This window comes from Ylistrum balloti, unplaced genomic scaffold, assembly GCF_031769215.1.
Source record: "Ylistrum balloti isolate Yb309-2 unplaced genomic scaffold, AGI_CSIRO_Ybal_v1 Utg369730, whole genome shotgun sequence".
Taxonomy (NCBI): domain Eukaryota; kingdom Metazoa; phylum Mollusca; class Bivalvia; order Pectinida; family Pectinidae; genus Ylistrum; species Ylistrum balloti.
The window spans coordinates 672,190-692,298 of NW_026781945.1; the positions used below are offsets into that span (position 1 = coordinate 672,190).

The 20,109-nt window shown below is 35.5% G+C and overlaps 1 protein-coding gene across 3 annotated transcripts; it reads right to left on the reverse strand.

Moving 5' to 3' along the window:
* Positions 1 to 457: 457 nt before the first annotated feature.
* Positions 458 to 19,115, reverse strand: LOC132565709 (intraflagellar transport-associated protein-like). 3 transcript variants are annotated; one of them, XM_060230408.1, is made up of 7 exons: positions 19,070 to 19,115; positions 17,680 to 17,894; positions 17,363 to 17,535; positions 16,671 to 16,745; positions 12,815 to 12,917; positions 12,131 to 12,378; positions 458 to 953 (listed from the first exon to the last, which is right to left on the reverse strand). In XM_060230408.1, exons 2-7 carry the CDS (start codon positions 17,828 to 17,830, stop codon positions 792 to 794), a joined length of 912 nt encoding a protein of 303 aa, XP_060086391.1. In that variant the 5' UTR covers positions 17,831 to 17,894; positions 19,070 to 19,115; the 3' UTR covers positions 458 to 791. The 3 variants fall into 3 exon arrangements, with proteins under 3 accessions (XP_060086391.1, XP_060086392.1, XP_060086389.1); XM_060230409.1 differs by having other exon boundaries at positions 12,131 to 12,372; positions 19,027 to 19,094; XM_060230406.1 differs by having other exon boundaries at positions 19,027 to 19,094.
* Positions 19,116 to 20,109: the final 994 nt, after the last annotated feature.

A 20,109-nucleotide genomic window follows, 5' to 3' on the forward strand; every position in this document is an offset into this window, starting at 1 on the left:
AAGGTCATATGTACTGACATGGTGATATAAGATAGTCAGACACAAGGTTACATGTATTGACTATATAGTGAAAGGTGGTAAGGTTCAAGGTCATGTGAATTAAGCTAAAGGTGTATGGTGGTGAGGTTCAATATGATTTGTATTGATATGGTGAGGTTTAAGGTCAAATAAACTGACTTTAAGATGCAACACTATGAGGCTCAAGGTCACATGTACTGGCTTGATGGTGTTAGATTGTAAAGTTTAATGTCATGTAAACTTGGTGGTGTAAGGTGGCATGGTTCAATGTGACTTACAATGTTGATGTAAGTTGGTGAGGCTTAAAGACACAGGCTTTGACTTAGTGGTAATGGTAATATTCAAAGTCACTGCATGGATTTTTTAATGAAGGTACCTAATTTCCTATTTCAGAAATAAAAAATAAAACTTAAAGAATAAAAATAAGAAGAAAATCATATCATTTCGTAAAAATGTTCATCTTTTAATATGAATATCAAAGTACTGGACGGAAACATACTGGTGTAAAAAGATTGTAAACGTGTTAAAAAAGATAAATGAGAATGTTCCCTGATTACTGGAATGTTTACAGGATAGAACCTGTCTTTACCAACATCAAAAGTAACTTTGTTAGATGAGGCAGCGTGTTGGTAAAACCAGTTTCTTCTTGTGACACTTATATAATTTCTGAAACAAAAAAATAAAAAAAACCCTAACTGATGGCTGTATACCCAAGTCTCACTGTAATGAGCACACAATGTAGACTATAAATGATCAATTTCTTATTGTCATGGCTAGGTCTCATTTTCTTGAGAATTTGTTTTCTCTGCTTGATTTTGTTCCCTCAGAGTTTTCATGAGAATAACATCCTCCTGGGAATACTTAGGAGTCAGTATAACATTATCATAGTCAAAGTCTGTGTCTAAACAGAACGGCTCCACCTCATCCGTACACACCTGGAACAAAATAGAATAAATTATATCATAGGTACAGTACAGTTTATCATTGGTAAGGTGTATCATTGGTATGGTGTATCACTGGTAAGGTGTATCATTGGTATGGTGTATCATTGGTAAGGTGTATCATTGGTGTATCATTGGTAAGGTATATCATTGGTATGGTGTATCATTGGTACAGTGTATCATTGGTATGGTGTATCATTGGTACAATGTATCATTGGTAAGGTGTATCATTGGTATGATGTATCATTGGTAAGGTGTATCATTGGTATGGTGTATCATTGGTAAGGTGTATCATTGGTATGATATATCATTGGTACAGTGTATCATTGGTAAGGTGTATCATTGGTATGGTGTATCATTGGTATGGTGTATCATTGGTGTATCATTGGTATGGTGTATCATTGGTGTATCATTGGTGTATCATTGGTAAGGTGTATCATTGGTATGGTGTATCATTGGTAAGGTGTATCACTCATTGGTATGGTGTATCACTGGTATGGTGTATCATTGGTAAGGTGTATCATTGGTATGGTGTATCATTGGTAAGGTGTATCATTGGTAAGGTGTATCATTGGTATGGTGTATCATTGGTATGGTGTATCATTGGTATGGTGTATCACTGGTAAGGTGTATCATTGGTAAGGTGTATCATTGGTATATCATTGGTGTATCATTGGTACAGTGTATCATTGGTACAGTGTATCATTGGTATGGTGTATCATTGGTATGGTGTATCATTGGTATGGTGTATCACTGGTATGGTGTATCATTGGTATGGTGTATCACTGGTATGGTATATCATTGGTATGGTGTATCATTGGTATGGTGTATCATTGGTAAGGTGTATCATTGGTAAGATGTATCATTGGTAAGGTGTATCACTGGTATGGTGTATCATTGGTAAGGTGTATCATTGGTATGGTGTATCATTGGTAAGGTGTATCATTGGTGTATCATTGGTATATCATTGGTAAGGTGTATCACTGGTATGGTATATCATTGGTATGGTGTATCACTGGTAAGGTGTATCATTGGTATATCATTGGTGTATCATTGGTACAGTGTATCATTGGTACAGTGTATCATTGGTATGGTGTATCATTGGTATGGTGTATCATTGGTATGGTGTATCATTGGTATGGTGTATTGGTATGGTGTATCATTGGTATGGTGTATCATTGGTATGGTGTATCATTGGTACAGTGTATCATTGGTATGGTGTATCATTGGTATGGTGTATCATTGGTACAGTGTATCATTGGTATGGTGTATCATTGGTATGGTGTATCATTGGTATGATGTATCATTGGTAAGGTGTATCATTGGTATGATGTATCATTGGTACAGTGTATCCTTGGTAAGGTGTATCATTGGTACGGTGTATCATTGATATGGTGTATCATTGGTATGGTGTATCATTGGTATGGTGTATCATTGGTACAGTGTATCATTGGTATGGTGTATCATTGGTATGGTGTATCATTGGTATGGTGTATCATTGGTATGGTGTATCACTGGTATGGTGTATCATTGGTATGGTGTATCATTGGTATGGTGTATCATTGGTATATCATTGGTGTATCATTGGTATGGTGTATCATTGGTACAGTGTATCATTGGTATGGTGTATCATTGGTATGGTGTATCATTGGTACAGTGTATCATTGGTATGGTGTATCATTGGTATGGTGTATCATTGGTATGATGTATCATTGGTAAGGTGTATCATTGGTATGATGTATCATTGGTACAGTGTATCATTGGTACAGTGTATCATTGGTATGATGTATCATTGGTAAGGTGTATCATTGGTATGGTGTATCATTGGTATGGTGTATCATTGGTACGGTGTATCATTGGTATGGTGTATCATTGGTATGGTGTATCATTGGTATGGTGTATCATTGGTATGGTGTATCATTGGTATGATGTATCATTGGTACAGTGTATCATTGGTATGGTGTATCATTGGCATTGATATGGTGTATCATTGATATGATGTATCATTGGTAAGGTGTAACATTGGTATGGTGTATCATTGATATGGTGTATCATTGGTGTATCATTGGTAAGGTATATCATTGGTATGGTGTATCATTGGTACAGTGTATCATTGGTATGGTGTATCATTGGTACAATGTATCATTGGTAAGGTGTATCATTGGTATGATGTATCATTGGTAAGGTGTATCATTGGTATGGTGTATCATTGGTAAGGTGTATCATTGGTATGATATATCATTGGTACAGTGTATCATTGGTAAGGTGTATCATTGGTATGGTGTATCATTGGTATGGTGTATCATTGGTGTATCATTGGTATGGTGTATCATTGGTGTATCATTGGTGTATCATTGGTAAGGTGTATCATTGGTATGGTGTATCATTGGTAAGGTGTATCATTGGTGTATCATTGGTATATCATTGGTAAGGTGTATCACTGGTATGGTGTATCACTGGTATGGTGTATCATTGGTAAGGTGTATCATTGGTATGGTGTATCATTGGTAAGGTGTATCATTGGTAAGGTGTATCATTGGTATGGTGTATCATTGGTATGGTGTATCATTGGTATGGTGTATCATTGGTAAGGTGTATCATTGGTAAGGTGTATCATTGGTATATCATTGGTGTATCATTGGTACAGTGTATCATTGGTACAGTGTATCATTGGTATGGTGTATCATTGGTATGGTGTATCATTGGTATGGTGTATCACTGGTATGGTGTATCATTGGTATGGTGTATCACTGGTATGGTATATCATTGGTATGGTGTATCATTGGTATGGTGTATCATTGGTAAGGTGTATCATTGGTAAGATGTATCATTGGTAAGGTGTATCACTGGTATGGTGTATCATTGGTAAGGTGTATCATTGGTATGGTGTATCATTGGTAAGGTGTATCATTGGTGTATCATTGGTATATCATTGGTAAGGTGTATCACTGGTATGGTATATCATTGGTATGGTGTATCACTGGTAAGGTGTATCATTGGTATATCATTGGTGTATCATTGGTACAGTGTATCATTGGTACAGTGTATCATTGGTATGGTGTATCATTGGTATGGTGTATCATTGGTATGGTGTATCATTGGTATGGTGTATCACTGGTATGGTGTATCATTGGTATGGTGTATCATTGGTATGGTGTATCATTGGTACAGTGTATCATTGGTATGGTGTATCATTGGTATGGTGTATCATTGGTACAGTGTATCATTGGTATGGTGTATCATTGGTATGGTGTATCATTGGTATGATGTATCATTGGTAAGGTGTATCATTGGTATGATGTATCATTGGTACAGTGTATCATTGGTACAGTGTATCATTGGTATGATGTATCATTGGTAAGGTGTATCATTGGTATGATGTATCATTGGTATGGTGTATCATTGGTACAGTGTATCATTGGTATGGTGTATCATTGGTATGGTGTATCATTGGTATGGTGTATCATTGGTATGGTGTATCACTGGTATGGTGTATCATTGGTATGGTGTATCATTGGTATGGTGTATCATTGGTATATCATTGGTGTATCATTGGTATGGTGTATCATTGGTACAGTGTATCATTGGTATGGTGTATCATTGGTATGGTGTATCATTGGTACAGTGTATCATTGGTATGGTGTATCATTGGTATGGTGTATCATTGGTATGATGTATCATTGGTAAGGTGTATCATTGGTATGATGTATCATTGGTACAGTGTATCATTGGTACAGTGTATCATTGGTATGATGTATCATTGGTAAGGTGTATCATTGGTATGGTGTATCACTGGTATGGTGTATCATTGGTATGGTGTATCATTGGTATGGTGTATCATTGGTATGGTGTATCATTGGTACAGTGTATCATTGGTATGGTGTATCATTGGTATGGTGTATCATTGGTATGGTGTATCATTGGTATGGTGTATCATTGGTATGGTGTATCATTGATATGGTGTATCACTGGTATGGTGTATCATTGGTATGGTGTATCATTGGTATGGTGTATCATTGATGTATCATTGGTGTATCATTGGTACAGTGTATCATTGGTACAGTGTATCATTGGTATGGTGTATCATTGGTAAGGTGTATCATTGGTATATCATTGGTAAGGTGTATCATTGATATGGTGTATCATTAATATGGTGTATCATTGGTAAGGTGTATCATTGGTAAGGTGTATCATTGGTATGATGTATCATTGGTACAGTGTATCATTGGTATGGTGTATCATTGGTATGGTGTATCACTGGTATGGTGTATCATTGGTAAGGTGTATCATTGGTACAGTGTATCATTGGTATGGTGTATCATTGGTAAGGTGTATCATTGGTGTATCATTGGTAAGGTGTATCATTGGTGTATCATTGGTATGGTGTATCATTGGTGTATCATTGGTGTATCATTGGTAAGGTGTATCATTGGTACAGTGTATCATTGGTATGGTGTATCACTGGTATGGTGTATCATTGGTAAGGTGTATCATTGGTATGGTGTATCATTGGTATGGTGTATCATTGGTAAAGTGTATCATTGGTATGGTGTATCATTGGTATGGTGTATATCATGGTGTATCATTGGTATGGTGTATCATTGGTATGGTGTATCATTGGTATGGTGTATCATTGGTAAGGTGTATCATTGGTATGGTGTATCATTGGTATGGTGTATCATTGGTATGGTGTATCATTGGTATGGTGTATCATTGGTAAGGTGTATCATTGGTAAGGTGTATCATTGGTATGGTGTATCATTGGTATGGTGTATCATTGGTAAGGTGTATCATTGGTAAGGTGTATCATTGGTGTATCATTGGTACAGTGTATCATTGGTACAGTGTATCATTGGTATGGTGTATCACTGGTATGGTGTATCATTGGTATGGTGTATCATTGGTATGGTGTATCATTGGTATGGTGTATCATTGGTACAGTGTATCATTGGTATGGTGTATCATTGGTATGGTGTATCATTGGTATGGTATATCATTGGTATGGTGTATCACTGGTATGGTGTATCATTGGTAAGGTGTATCATTGGTATGGTGTATCATTGGTAAGGTGTATCATTGGTATGGTGTATCATTGGTACAGTGTATCATTGGTATGGTGTATCATTGGTACAGTGTATCATTGGTATGGTGTATCATTGGTATGGTGTATCATTGGTGTGGTGTATCATTGGTATGGTGTATCATTGGTATGGTGTATCATTGGTATGGTGTATCATTGGTGTATCATTGGTATGGTGTATCATTGGTAAGGTGTATCATTGGTATATCATTGGTAAGGTGTATCATTGATATGGTGTATCATTGGTAAGGTGTATCATTGGTATGATGTATCATTGGTACAGTGTATCATTGGTAAGGTGTATCATTGGTATGGTGTATCATTGGTATGGTGTATCATTGGTATGGTGTATCATTGGTGTATCATTGGTATGGTGTATCATTGGTGTATCATTGGTAAGGTGTATCATTGGTATGGTGTATCATTGGTATGGTGTATCATTGGTATGGTGTATCATTGGTGTATCATTGATGTATCATTGGTAAGGTGTATCATTGGTACGGTGTATCATTGATATGGTGTATCATTGGTATGGTGTATCATTGGTATGGTGTATCATTGGTATGGTGTATCATTGGTGTATCATTGGTATGGTGTATCATTGGTATGGTGTATCATTGGTATGGTGTATCATTGGTGTATCATTGGTATGGTGTATCATTGGTATGGTGTATCATTGATATGGTGTATCATTGGTATGGTGTATCATTCTTATGGTGTATCATTGATAAGGTGTATCATTTGGTAACGTGTATTATTAGTACAGTATATATGAATAAAGTATAGTATTCCTGTAGTATATTATAAGTACAGAAGGTTATTGATGCACTATACAATTGGTAGAACATATTATTCATACAGCATATTATTGGTACATAATATTATTGGTACAGCATATTATTGGTACATAATATTATTGGTACATAATATCACAATATTATTGGTACATAATATCACATAAACTGTTAGACACCTGAGTTCCTGTAAAAAACCCATCCTTAACTCTGGGTCAGAGGTTATGTGTTGATCCCATGATGCCCTGTTTTAAACCCATCCCTGACTTTCAGTCATATTATGTATTGGCTCCTTATGTCCTTTTATAATCCCATCCCTAACATTTTGTCATATGTTATGTATGAGTCAGCCGTAATATGCTAGCCCTCTGGTGTCCTGTTTTAAGCCCACTCCTGACTATGAATCAGAGGTAATATGCTAGCCCTCTGATGTCCTGTTTTAAGCCCACTCCTGACTATGAATCAGAGGTAATATGCTAGCCCTCTGATGTCCTGTTTTAAGCCCACACCTGACTATGAATCAGAGGTAATATGCTAGCCCTCTGATGTCCTGTTTTAAGCCCACTCCTGACTTTGAGTCAGAGGTAATATGCTAGCCCTCTGATGTCCTGTTTTAAGCCCACTCCTGACTATGAATCAGAGGTAATATGCTAGCCCTCTGATGTCCTGTTTTAAGCCCACTCCTGACTATGAATCAGAGGTAATATGCTAGCCCTCTGATGTCCTGTTTTAAGCCCACTCCTGACTATGAATCAGAGTTAATATGCTAGCCCTCTGATGTCCTGTTTTAAGCCCACTCCTGACTTTGAGTCAGAGGTAATATGCTAGCCCTCCTATGTCCTGTTTTATGCCCACTACTGACTATGAGTCAGAGGTAATATGCTTGCCCCCTGATGTCCTGTTTTATGCTCACTTCTGACTATGAGTCAGAGGTAATATGATCGCCCTCTGATGTCCTGTTTTATGCCCACTTCTGACTATGAGTCAGAGGTAATATGCTAGCCCTCTGATATCCTGTTTTATGCTCACTCCTGACTATGAGTCAGAGGTAATATGCTAGCCCTCTGATGTCCTGTTTTATGCCCACTCCTGACTATGAGTCAGAGGTAATATGCTAGCCCTCTGATGTCCTGTTTTATGCCCACTTCTGACTATGAGTCAGAGGTAATATGCTAGCCCTCTGATATCCTGTTTTATGCTCACTCCTGACTATGAGTCAGAGGTAATATGCTAGCCCTCTGATATCCTGTTTTATGCTCACTCCTGACTATGAGTCAGAGGTAATATGCTAGCCCTCTGATGTCCTGTTTTATGCCCACTCCTGACTATGAGTCAGAGGTAATAAGTTAGCCCACTAATGTTCTGTTTTAAGCCCACTCCTGACTATGAGTCAGAGGTAATAAGTTAGCCCACTAATGTTCTGTTTTAAGCCCATCCCCGACTCAGAGGCTATGGTTTGGACACTTAGCTGAACAGCAGGTGAAACAAGAAATTAAGACGAGACATAAATCATAAAAAATGGGGATGAAGGCAGCATTTGGTTTTTCAAATACTGGGATAACATGTAATTTCTTGAAACAGCATGCATCCCTGTGTGTTAAAAAATGATAAATACCATATTGATCCTAATAATCTCACAGAACTTGGTATGGTATCATTGGTAGTAAACCTCTGTAGCTCTTAATATCATTCAATGACCAGTCCAAAGCTATGATAATGTGAGAGGAATGTTTTCAGACAACAGTAAGAGGTTGGCCCTGGAATATCATGAATCAAGCATTTACATGTCGAAAGAAGAAGAAACTGACCAATAATACCTAGCATCATATCAATTCAGCTTAATTGTTTCAACCAGCCATGTCTCAAACAGAGCAGTGATCAACCACTTTAAAATCACATCTTAATCCTTACCAAAATCTGAAATGATTAATGTCCTGTCATATGGCAATTTTTCTTTTAACTTGAATTGAAATGTGAAATGAAATGTCCCATTGTCTGTTAAGTGAAGTTTGGGACAGACTCTCTAGTCGTTGACATTTCATGATATGTCTGTATTTTTCATGGTGCAGGTAATCAAATTCTCTAATTTTGAATATTTTTTGTTTTGAACCCTTTCTTTTTTTTTTTTTTTTTTTGGAAATTCAAAATTTTTATGAAAAAATTCTCTTTTCAGGAACAAGAAGACAATAGATTAACGAACAGACCAGCATTTCAATTGAACTGTAAAGTACAGGTTGACAGAAATCTATCTTATCCGTGTCCTTTGGATAGGTGTTCTGTGTACTACAGCCGTAAAATGATGGTACCTGGTAGTTAAAAATCATAAAAATTCAATTCAATTGGGACAAGTCCATAGGGTAGTGATGTCAGCAGAGGGTGTGTGGCCCGTTACTCCTAATATCATTTTATGTAAACCATGTGACGTTTAATAGCATTACAAGCTGCCTCGTAATAAAATTTATTTCAGAGCTTAAGAGAAAAAAAAATTAACCTGGCAATGCATTAATACGATTTGCTGCTATTCTATCCTGATAAAATGTATGCTAATTTTGATGCATACGGACTAGCAATTTTAATACCTTCAATTCTGAACCAAATTCTAGTTTGTTAAACCCAATAAAGATTAACATTCAGCATTCGAATTGTGTGTATCTTTCTTTTTACCAGAACAGGAAAGTTTCCCTCTTTTTCACTGTCTAATTTGTAGTTATTTTATTATGTAAATTATTTGACCTACTTTTGTCGGTAACAGCAGCAAATGACATCAAGACTTGGACCTAACTCTTGCCATTAACTTTGCTGTTGCAGATCCCCGTAAGAGACATGGTTACACCGAGGCGTTGACATTTATATACATATAGACATGTGAACACTTGTGTATTAAAGATAACACACATCTCTCAGGGCAGTTACAGGATGGAAATACGGCTAACTTTCACCAAACCATATCAAATAAATAAGAAAAAATATTTCTTTAATTTTTTTCTACATTTTTTACATTTTTCTTACGCTTTGTATCTGGAGATAATTCTTCACCAAAACGGATTATGAAATCTTCATATTATGTTCATTATTACATCCTCATGCAACATGTTCATTTTTCTTTACGGCGGTGGGTGGGTAGTTCTTTCACATTTTTTGTTTTAATATGTTAGAATTAATGTGTTGTGGATCAAACTTCAATTTTGTATTCTTATGAAAATTATTTCTCATTCAGGAATTAATCCATTCAATGGTTAAGATTGAAGTTAGCAGCAGTTAAGAAATTTCAATATTTTACAGTTTACATAAAAGTATAAGCTATAGTGATAAGGGATTATAATTTGTCCCTCCACTATTTTTAACACTTCTCCCAAAAATCTCTAATTCTCCATTACACATTACAAACACCTAATAATACGTTCTCTAATTAAAGTTAAAGAAACTAAAAATATTTCAATAAAAGATTTCTTGTCCTTGACCAAAATCCTTTCCTTGTGTTATAAAAATTATTTTAAGAAATACATTTTGAAAAAAAGGCAGTTCAATTAATTACAATTTCTTTTTAAAGAAAAACCCTAAGTAGTTTTGTTGATTTTTGTTATATCAATTATAAAATAGAGATCTATACTGATCAAAGGTATGGAATAACTAAATCAGAATTGTACTGTCACTGTTATCATTTTTCTACTGTATACAGGCCTTGGAAAATTATTTATTTTATTCACAAAACAGACCACTACAGCTTTTGGACATTTTAAGGAGTAGAGCATATATACTAGTATGGGAAAGTGTGTATATATAAACAATAATAACATTATAAAGAAATACCAGGATTGTTAACATACAGCGAAATATCTCAGGTTTAAAATCAATAGGTGTGACAAAGACATCGCAAACTCTTAGAGGTGACGATTCTTTTTCAAATACTGTCAATATCTTGTTTCCATATCAACAAAAGTGTCATCCATAATAAATACAGTAACAAGTATCATCTAGGAAAAACACAGACTAAGGGGAGGGGGAGGGAGGAGGGGGGAGGGAGGATATTTAGTCATTAACTGGCATACTTATATACAGATGCTGGAAATTCCTTTCGATATATGCAAATGTATATTCAAAGCCTTATTCATAGAGCCTGATTCAACCTTTAAAGTTATCATACAAAATGCCCCTACCTATATGTAACTCTAAATATGCTTGAAAATATTCTTTTCAGGGTTTTTTTAAAACTGGTAAATGATACTTTTTTTTTTATAAATAATGATGTTTCATCATCATGCAGTGTACTGTAAGCGGTTGTAACACATTCACTTGCCAGGAATGTATCCTATCAAAAGAAGTTTCACCTTGTGTATCCAGTGTAAACAGAGATGTTTTTATCCCTACTACAGCTGCTGCAGTGGTTTTAATGCAGCAATAAACCTGCTCAAATTTTGTGCATGTTTTTAATTCAAGAATCTTTGAAATATTTTTCCCAGATGTCTATCTTTAGAAGGCATTAAATCATTAAAATGATATAACTTGATGTTATTACACTTGTAAATGGATCACCTGTGTACAATATCAAGAAAATGTGGATCAATGAACAAAGAATAAACATCCTCGAAAAACCAAGAAAACTTCTGTGATAGTTCAACTTAGGCCCAAGACACGCCAATGAAAAATCTAGAAAATTTATTTGGAATTTTTACTGATGTTTGAAATTTCTTTCGAAATACAAAGAAAGGTGAAATACTGAACAAGCAACATGATGACACAACATTTAAACAATACGTCTTATAAAAATTAAGAATGTAGCAGCACAGGAAAATCTTTTCCGTATTTTTCATTCTTGTTCTGGATATTAATAGGACTTGTTTTCAAACCATTTTCTGAATTTCATATTTTTTTTATTCTTGTTTTAGATAATAATGTGACCTGTTCTTCTATCTTTTCCATATTTTTTATTCTAGTTTTGGATAATAATGTAACTTGTTCTCCCATCTTTCCCATATCTTAATTCTGGTCGTGGATAATAATGTGACTTGTTCTTCTATGTTTTCCATATTTTTCATTCTGGTTATGGATACTGATGTTATCCTTCATCTGTGTTAATATAATCTTTTACAAACCTACATTTTTCAAATTATTTTAATTTCTCGTCCCGATAGTCAGCTAAAACTTAAATCATACGTTTATCTTTTAATAATCTTCTGATTGGATGACTGTTAATTTCACAGTGTTTATAACTCTGATATAATTTTTTTAACTTCTAAAACATTGAGCTTGCACTTGACCACTACACAAAGTCAGTAACATTCTTATTTTACCAATACCTGTTGATCCTCCTCGATTGGTGCTCCCTCCATGAATTTGGCGGAGAAGTTGAGTGTTTGGTCCTTCTGTATGACTGGCTCTATGGATGGCAGGTCTTCCACTTCCCCAGGATTAAGGACACCACATTCAGCAGAGCCTATCTCAGCGTTCGGCTCTATAACAGCTAAAGATGCAGGAGTTATCTCCCTTTGGCTTTCAGTTTCCTTGGTATCTGTCTGCTCCTGATCAAGCAAGCTCGGTTCTGTAACTTAAATAAAATATTGTATTATTATTACAGGTGTATATCACAAACACAATTTTATAAAAAAAAATGTTCTATCCTTCCCTTAACACTAATGTAATAAAAAAAGAATGTCAAATACATAGTACACTATAACCATGATGTATGACTATAACACGATGTCTGAACACCAGTAAAACTCTGTGTTTTATAATTTGTACCTTGCCATCTCTTAGGTCCATACAAATTTTCTATGTATATTTAAAAACCCAAATGTCTATCTTTTATTCAAATACTTTTATGGCAGTTTTTTCTTTCTAAATTTTTACAAAAAAAATTGCAAAATAAACTGGTATGTAAGATTATCTAGAAGAAACTTTTGACAATAAGGGCACTTTTATGGCCAATACCATGACAAACAAAAGAGAAAGATTTCAGATTACAAACAAGAGAACATACAAACCTTCTGATTTCAGATTGGGGTCTTGTTCAGCAAAACTGGCAACATAACCACTACCCTCCAATAAATCTTCATCATCTTCATCTATCTCAACAAAGTTGTCAAACTGAAATAATGGAACAATTCAAAATAATGTCAAAGACTGATCTGTTACCACTGAATTACTGCTGTGGATCCCAAACCTATAAGGTTATCTATACCGAGATGTGCTGAATTACTGCTGTGGATCCCAAACCTATAAGGTTATCTATACCGAGATGTGCTGAATTACTGCTGTGGATCCCAAACCTATAAGGTTATCTATACCGAGATGTGCTGAATTACTGCTGTGGATCCCAAACCTATAAGGTTAACTATACTGAGATGTGCTGAATTATTGCTGTGGATCCCACACCTATAAGGTTATCTATACCGAGATGTGCTGAATTATTGCTGTGGATCCCAAACCTATAAGGTTATCTATACTGAGATGTGCTGAATTACTGCTGTGGATCCCACACCTATAAGGTTATCTATACCGAGATGTGCTGAATTACTGCTGTGGATCCCACACCTATAAGGTTATCTATACAGAGATGTGCTGAATTACTGCTGTGGATCCCATACCTATAAGGTTATCTATATTGAGATGTGTTGAAAAACAGCTGTGGATCCCTAACTTATAAGGTTATCTATACAGAGATGTGCTGAATTACTGCTGTGGATCCCAAACCTATAAGGTTATCTATACCGAGATGTGCTGAATTACTGCTGTGGATCCCAAACCTATAAGGTTATCTATACTGAGATGTGCTGAATTACTGCTGTGGATCCCACACCTATAAGGTTATCTATACCGAGATGTGCTGAATTACTGCTGTGGATCCCACACCTATAAGGTTATCTATACTGAGATGTGCTGAATTACTGCTGTGGATCCCACACCTATAAGGTAATCTATACTGAGATGTGCTGAATTACTGCTGTGGATCCCACACCTATAAGGTTATCTATACTGAGATGTGCTGAATTACTGCTGTGGATCCCAAACCTATAAGGTTATCTATATTGAGATGTGCTGAATTACTGTTGTGGATCCCAAACCTATAAGGTTATCTATATTGAGATGTACTGAATTACTGCTGTGGATCCCAAAACTATAAGGTTATCTATACAGAGATGTGCTGAATTACCTATAAAGTTATCTATACCGAGATGTGCTGAAATACAGCTGTGGATCCCAAACCTATAAGGTTATCTATACTGAGATGTGCTGAATTATTGCTGTGGATCCCAAACCTATAAGGTTATCTATACTGAGATGTGCTGAATTACTGCTGTGGATCCCACACCTATAAGGTTATCTATACCGAGATGTGCTGAATTACTGCTGTGGATCCCAAACCTATAAGGTTATCTATACTGAGATGTGCTGAATTATTGCTGTGGATCCCAAACCTATAAGGTTATCTATACTGAGATGTGCTGAATTACTGCTGTGGATCCCAAACCTATAAGGTTATCTATACCGAGATGTGCTGAATTACTGCTGTGGATCCTAAAACCTATAAGGTTATCTATACTGAGATGTGCTGAATTATTGCTGTGGATCCCAAACCTATAAGGTTATCTATACCGAGATGTGCTGAATTACTGCTGTGGATCCCAAACCTATAAGGTTATCTATACTGAGATGTGCTGAATTACTGCTGTGGATCCCACACCTATAAGGTTATCTATATTGAGATGTGCTGAATTATTGCTGTGGATCCCAAACCTATAAGGTTATCTATACCGAGATGTGCTGGAATACTGCTGTGGATCCCACACCTATAAGGTTATCTATACTGAGATGTGCTGAATTACTGCTGTGGATCCTAAAACCTATAAGGTTATCTATACCGAGATGTGCTGAATTATTGCTGTGGATCCTAAAACCTATAAGGTTATCTATACTGAGATGTGCTGAATTACTGCTGTGGATCCCAAACCTATAAGGTTATCTATACCGAGATGTGCTGAATTACTGCTGTGGATCCCAAACCTATAAGGTTATCTATACCGAGATGTGCTGAATTATTGCTGTGGATCCCAAACCTATAAGGTTATCTATACTGAAATGTGCTGAATTACTGCTGTGGATCCTAAAACCTATAAGGTTATCTATACCGAGATGTGCTGGAATACTGCTGTGGATCCTAAAACCTATAAGGTTATCTATACTGAAATGTGCTGAATTACTGCTGTGGATCCCAAACCTATAAGGTTATCTATACCGAGATGTGCTGAATTACTGCTGTGGATCCTAAAACCTATAAGGTTATCTATACTGAAATGTGCTGAATTACTGCTGTGGATCCCAAACCTATAAGGTTATCTATACTGAGATGTGCTGAATTACTGCTGTGGATCCCAAACCTATAAGGTTATCTATACCGAGATGTGCTGAATTACTGCTGTGGATCCCAAACCTTTAAGGTTATCTATACCGAGATGTGCTGAATTACTGCTGTGGATCCTAAAACCTATAAGGTTATCTATACCGAGATGTGCTGAATTACTGCTGTGGATCCCAAACCTTTAAGGTTATCTATACCGAGATGTGCTGAATTACTGCTGTGGATCCCAAACCTATAAGGTTATCTATACTGAGATGTGCTGAATTACTGCTGTGGATCCCACACCTATAAGGTTATCTATACTGAGATGTGCTGAATTACTGCTGTGGATCCTAAAACCTATAAGGTTATCTATACTGAAATGTGCTGAATTATTGCTGTGGATCCCAAAACTATAAGGTTAACTATACCGAGATGTGCTGAATTATTGCTGTGGATCCCAAACCTATTAGGCTATTAAATAAAATGTACCACAATACCTTCTTTTTGTAAACTTGTGATGTAGATATCTGTACCTAAATCAAATGATCACTACACCAAGGCCATACAATGTGGTTGAATAAGTCATGGTCAGTATACTGTGTATTCATCTGTATTTGTTTCAATCTTTCATTCACAAAACATTTTCTTCAGAATGGCATTGCATACCATACATGTATTTGTATAAATGTTCATTATCATATCTATAGATAAATGTTGGGTTATGACATTTTTATGTCTTCTTCAAATTATGGCCTGACAACCAGATCAATGATCAAGTACATACATGTACAAATGATCACTCAAATTGAACATGGAATTAATTTAACTATGCTTAAAGCATATGTGCAATTTTATTTCTTTAACTATGAATAAGCAGATTTAGTATGAAATAACAATCAAACACATAGGGAAATATCTTTATATTGATAATTATCCTGTGTACCTGACAGTCTGTATTCTATTTGTAGAAGGTGGCATCAACTTTGAATCTATTGGTAAGTTTGCAAATTACACTTAAAGCAGCATGGAAGATTTTAAAAACATTGAGAATTTCTGAAATTCAAGATAAATCCAGAGATAAAGAGTGAATGAACAAACAAATGGACATATGAATGGACCAATCAACTGACAGCCACTGATAAAATATCTAGTCAGTTTCATATGTAGAAATTATTTATCTAAAGTTGATAATACCAGAAAATGTCAACTCACTCAGCAATAAATTATAGACCCAAAATAGATTCTGACTATATATACAAGATACCCAGGGTCCTTATATCATGTCTGTAGTGTGCTGGGATGAAGGTCTACCATTTTTTTTTCTCCAAATGAATTACCTTGACCTTTGTAAATATAACTGGTAAAATAATATCAGGGGTGACATCTACCATGGCCCCAATCATTTCTGAAGCTATAATAATGTGCCTATAGATAAACAGTGGTAATCTAAGGTGTTCTAAACCAGAGCTTGTGCTAAGTGATCCTTGTATGTTCCTTACCTTTACCACGGACTGTTTAGGTCCATTGTTAACTCCACTTGTCATTATACTGCTACTGGTTCCAAATTCCAGCACCTGTTCATGTAAATCAGACTCCATTCATATATCAACATAGACATTTGTTAAAATAAAAAGATTGACTTTTCCCTCTAACCATTTATTTAGAGTTTAAATTTGATATAATTTTTCTGTCACTATTTTACCAATATTTTATCAGAATACAACAGAACTCAAACAAAAACAAAAACAAAATAGATTGAACATGTATAAAACAATCTTTCAGAACTATATACATATATATATTTAGAAATATATACAAATTGTATACACTCTATGAACGATGTTCCCATTAATATCCTTTGTCACAACTAAAATGTAGCTGTTGTGCTTTTAGAATGTACATCAATAGATTTATATAACAACACTTCATTTCTCAGAAAAACACTGATTTCCCTTGGAACTTAAGTAATTCCAGCTACTTACACATCGTAACCATTAATGTTGTGCTCCAGGTTCAATGTCCTTGTGGTATCTCAAGTCATAAAAGGGTGGGTGTGAAAGTAATCACTGCCTATTTCAATTTGTTCCATGAATATATGTCTAAACTTGGTGTCATTCAAAATTTAAAAATTGTATCACATTTTCTGACAAGATTACTTCCCCTTATGTAGTGTTAACAAGAACAGACATACCTCCTCCTCCTCCAGCTCCTCCACCTCCCCAGTAAACACACCTGGGCAGGTGTCACTAACATCCTTAGGTACGCTACACTGCTTGCTACTCTCAGCTACAGACTTAGAATTAGATTCTTTCATTTTCTTAAACATGACTTCTCGCTTTCTAAGCATCTCTGCTTTAACATCATCTAAAAAATAACAGGTTTTTTAAAAGACAATTAATGATGAGGCAGGAGATGAGGTTATTATGAGATCCATGTAAACTGTTATGTAGATCTGCACATACATGTTGCAGACTACCATTCATTAATTGGTTACAAATCTATCATTACCTTTTGTTAAATGTGTAAACTGTTTCATAAAATCATCATAGGACTGTTCTTCATTGGCCATAAATGTGTCAATTGCATTGTACATGGAAGCGTCCATTGTATTGGCAAGGTTTTCCTGGGACGGTGTCGGTGACAGGGATATGTCGGACATAGCCTGCACTGGTAGCAATCGTAATTCAACTCCCTACGTCTTGTTCATTAGGAAACAGTGTGACCTGAATACAAAACAAAGTGGTTTTATTTTCAACTGTTTTTCATAATCATTCTCATGACCCAAAATTACACCAAAGGCATTTTTTGTTTACTTGTTAAACAATGGAAATCCTGTTTAACTTTGTCAACTAATTAGGATTTATCATGACCACTTAATTAAACAAGGAAATCATCTTTCTCTTGTATGTGGAGGTAACTCTTAATTATTTATATTATATATTGCATTTGGAGATCAGGATAAATACCACACTGTACCATACTGCATTTGTCCTGAAATTCCACGTTTTTGAAACTGGATAAAGTTATAAAAAACATATATACCTTTGGTTTTCAAAATTCAGCCTTATATTCATTTAATATGGTCCATTTAAACCTACATGCAGTGCAGGTGTTTTTTATCAAAAAGGTGTTGCCTTATTCACTATCGAGACAATCATCAATATATAACCTATTTATTATGTCACAATAGGTTATTATACATGTTTGTCTTACAGTATTCATGACATGTTTATATGACATGACACAACAGGCCAGTTAAGTTATTAAACAAGTTCAATAATTTGATATGTTATGACCATAAGGCTTAAGGCAAGTGGCATATCAATCATTTCCATATAAGTTAAATAAGTTCAATATAGACATATCGCCACGAGTGTAAGATTCTGTTTATCATATAACCTGTATATCTGAAAAATAAGCAAAAAACTCACGAATCAATTTCCCTACATAGACTACTTTGAAGTGAATGGTATGTCAGCCACAACCGAGACAATAAAAATGTGATGTACTTATAATGTTGTACAACAGTGTAATTACACATGCGTCTATATGATATTTATATATTGCTGTACGACTCGTGACAATCAAGCCTAAGTGATATTATCAAAGTAATCAGACGTTCCATATCATAAACGTGTATATGATACCTGCTGTTTTTCTTATATTAATCAACTAGACACATATAGAACGTCCCATTTCTATGATATCAGATATTGGGGTAACAACTTGCATCTGATGTCACGTTTACTGCCAAGACTGGTGTGGAGGCTTATCAAATGTTTGGCTACTAAGTTAGAACAATCTAGTACTTAAAATCTTTGTACATTAAGGAAGATGATAAAACCTCATACTCACATCATTTACTCATCATAGACATCTATAAATCACAATTGCTCACCTAATGTCCTGTTTTATTCACTTCACAAACATTAGACTGAAGCAAAACATCGAGTAGGAATGCTGGGAGTTGTCTCCCTTAGAAAAAACGCATCATTTTAAAGATCCACCACCGTGCTCTGTGATAAATTGACGTCGCCAGAACACTGACGACTCGGTGAGACAAAACCTGGAAACGGGAGGAGTCGTAGAGAAAAAATGTCAAACAACCAACCAACCAAGATTTACTATAATCAGTAGTATTATTAGTTTATTAATACACCAAATGTATGCAGTTTATACGCAGTTACCTCCTCCCTGTATCAGAAGTACACAGAAGGACAATGCAATGCACTAAAAGACTCCTCCCATCACATACCTTCCAAACCCACCCCAACGTCCCGTTTAATTACCCTAATCATTGGTCAATGCAGAGACGTATATAACACATATGTGTTATATACGTCTCTGGTCAATGCGGATACTTTGTTCAAGACATGTCACTTCTTTTTTGCTTGAAATAATTATACATATGTAGAAAATATTTATCTAAAGTAGATAATACCAGAAAATGTCAACTCACTCAGCAATACAATATAGACTCAAAATAAGATTCTGACTATATATCCATGATACACATGGTCATTATATCGTGTCTGTAGTGAGATAGGATGAAGAGCTACCTTGTTTTGTTGGGTTTTTTTATCAAATGAATTACATTTACCTTTATAAACAAGACTGGTAAAGTACTCGCTACATAATACCACTCGAACAATTCGACTAAAAATACCTTTCTTCTATTTAGCTAGATCAGTTGAGCGTTAGACTAGTAAAGCAGATGTCCTCGTTCGAAAACTAGCGGAGGCACTGAAATTGATGATGACCTCTTTTTCACCTGCATTCAAAGCAACAGGGGTCAGATGTTTAAGAACTTCAACAATACTGCAAAGCCCTGGACTAACAGAGTATTTGTATATCCACATGCATTGGTTATTTGGTAACCGAACTTTCAAATTTGTAGAAAGTGACCTTACCAGAGATCTCTTTTTTATTGCAGAAGAA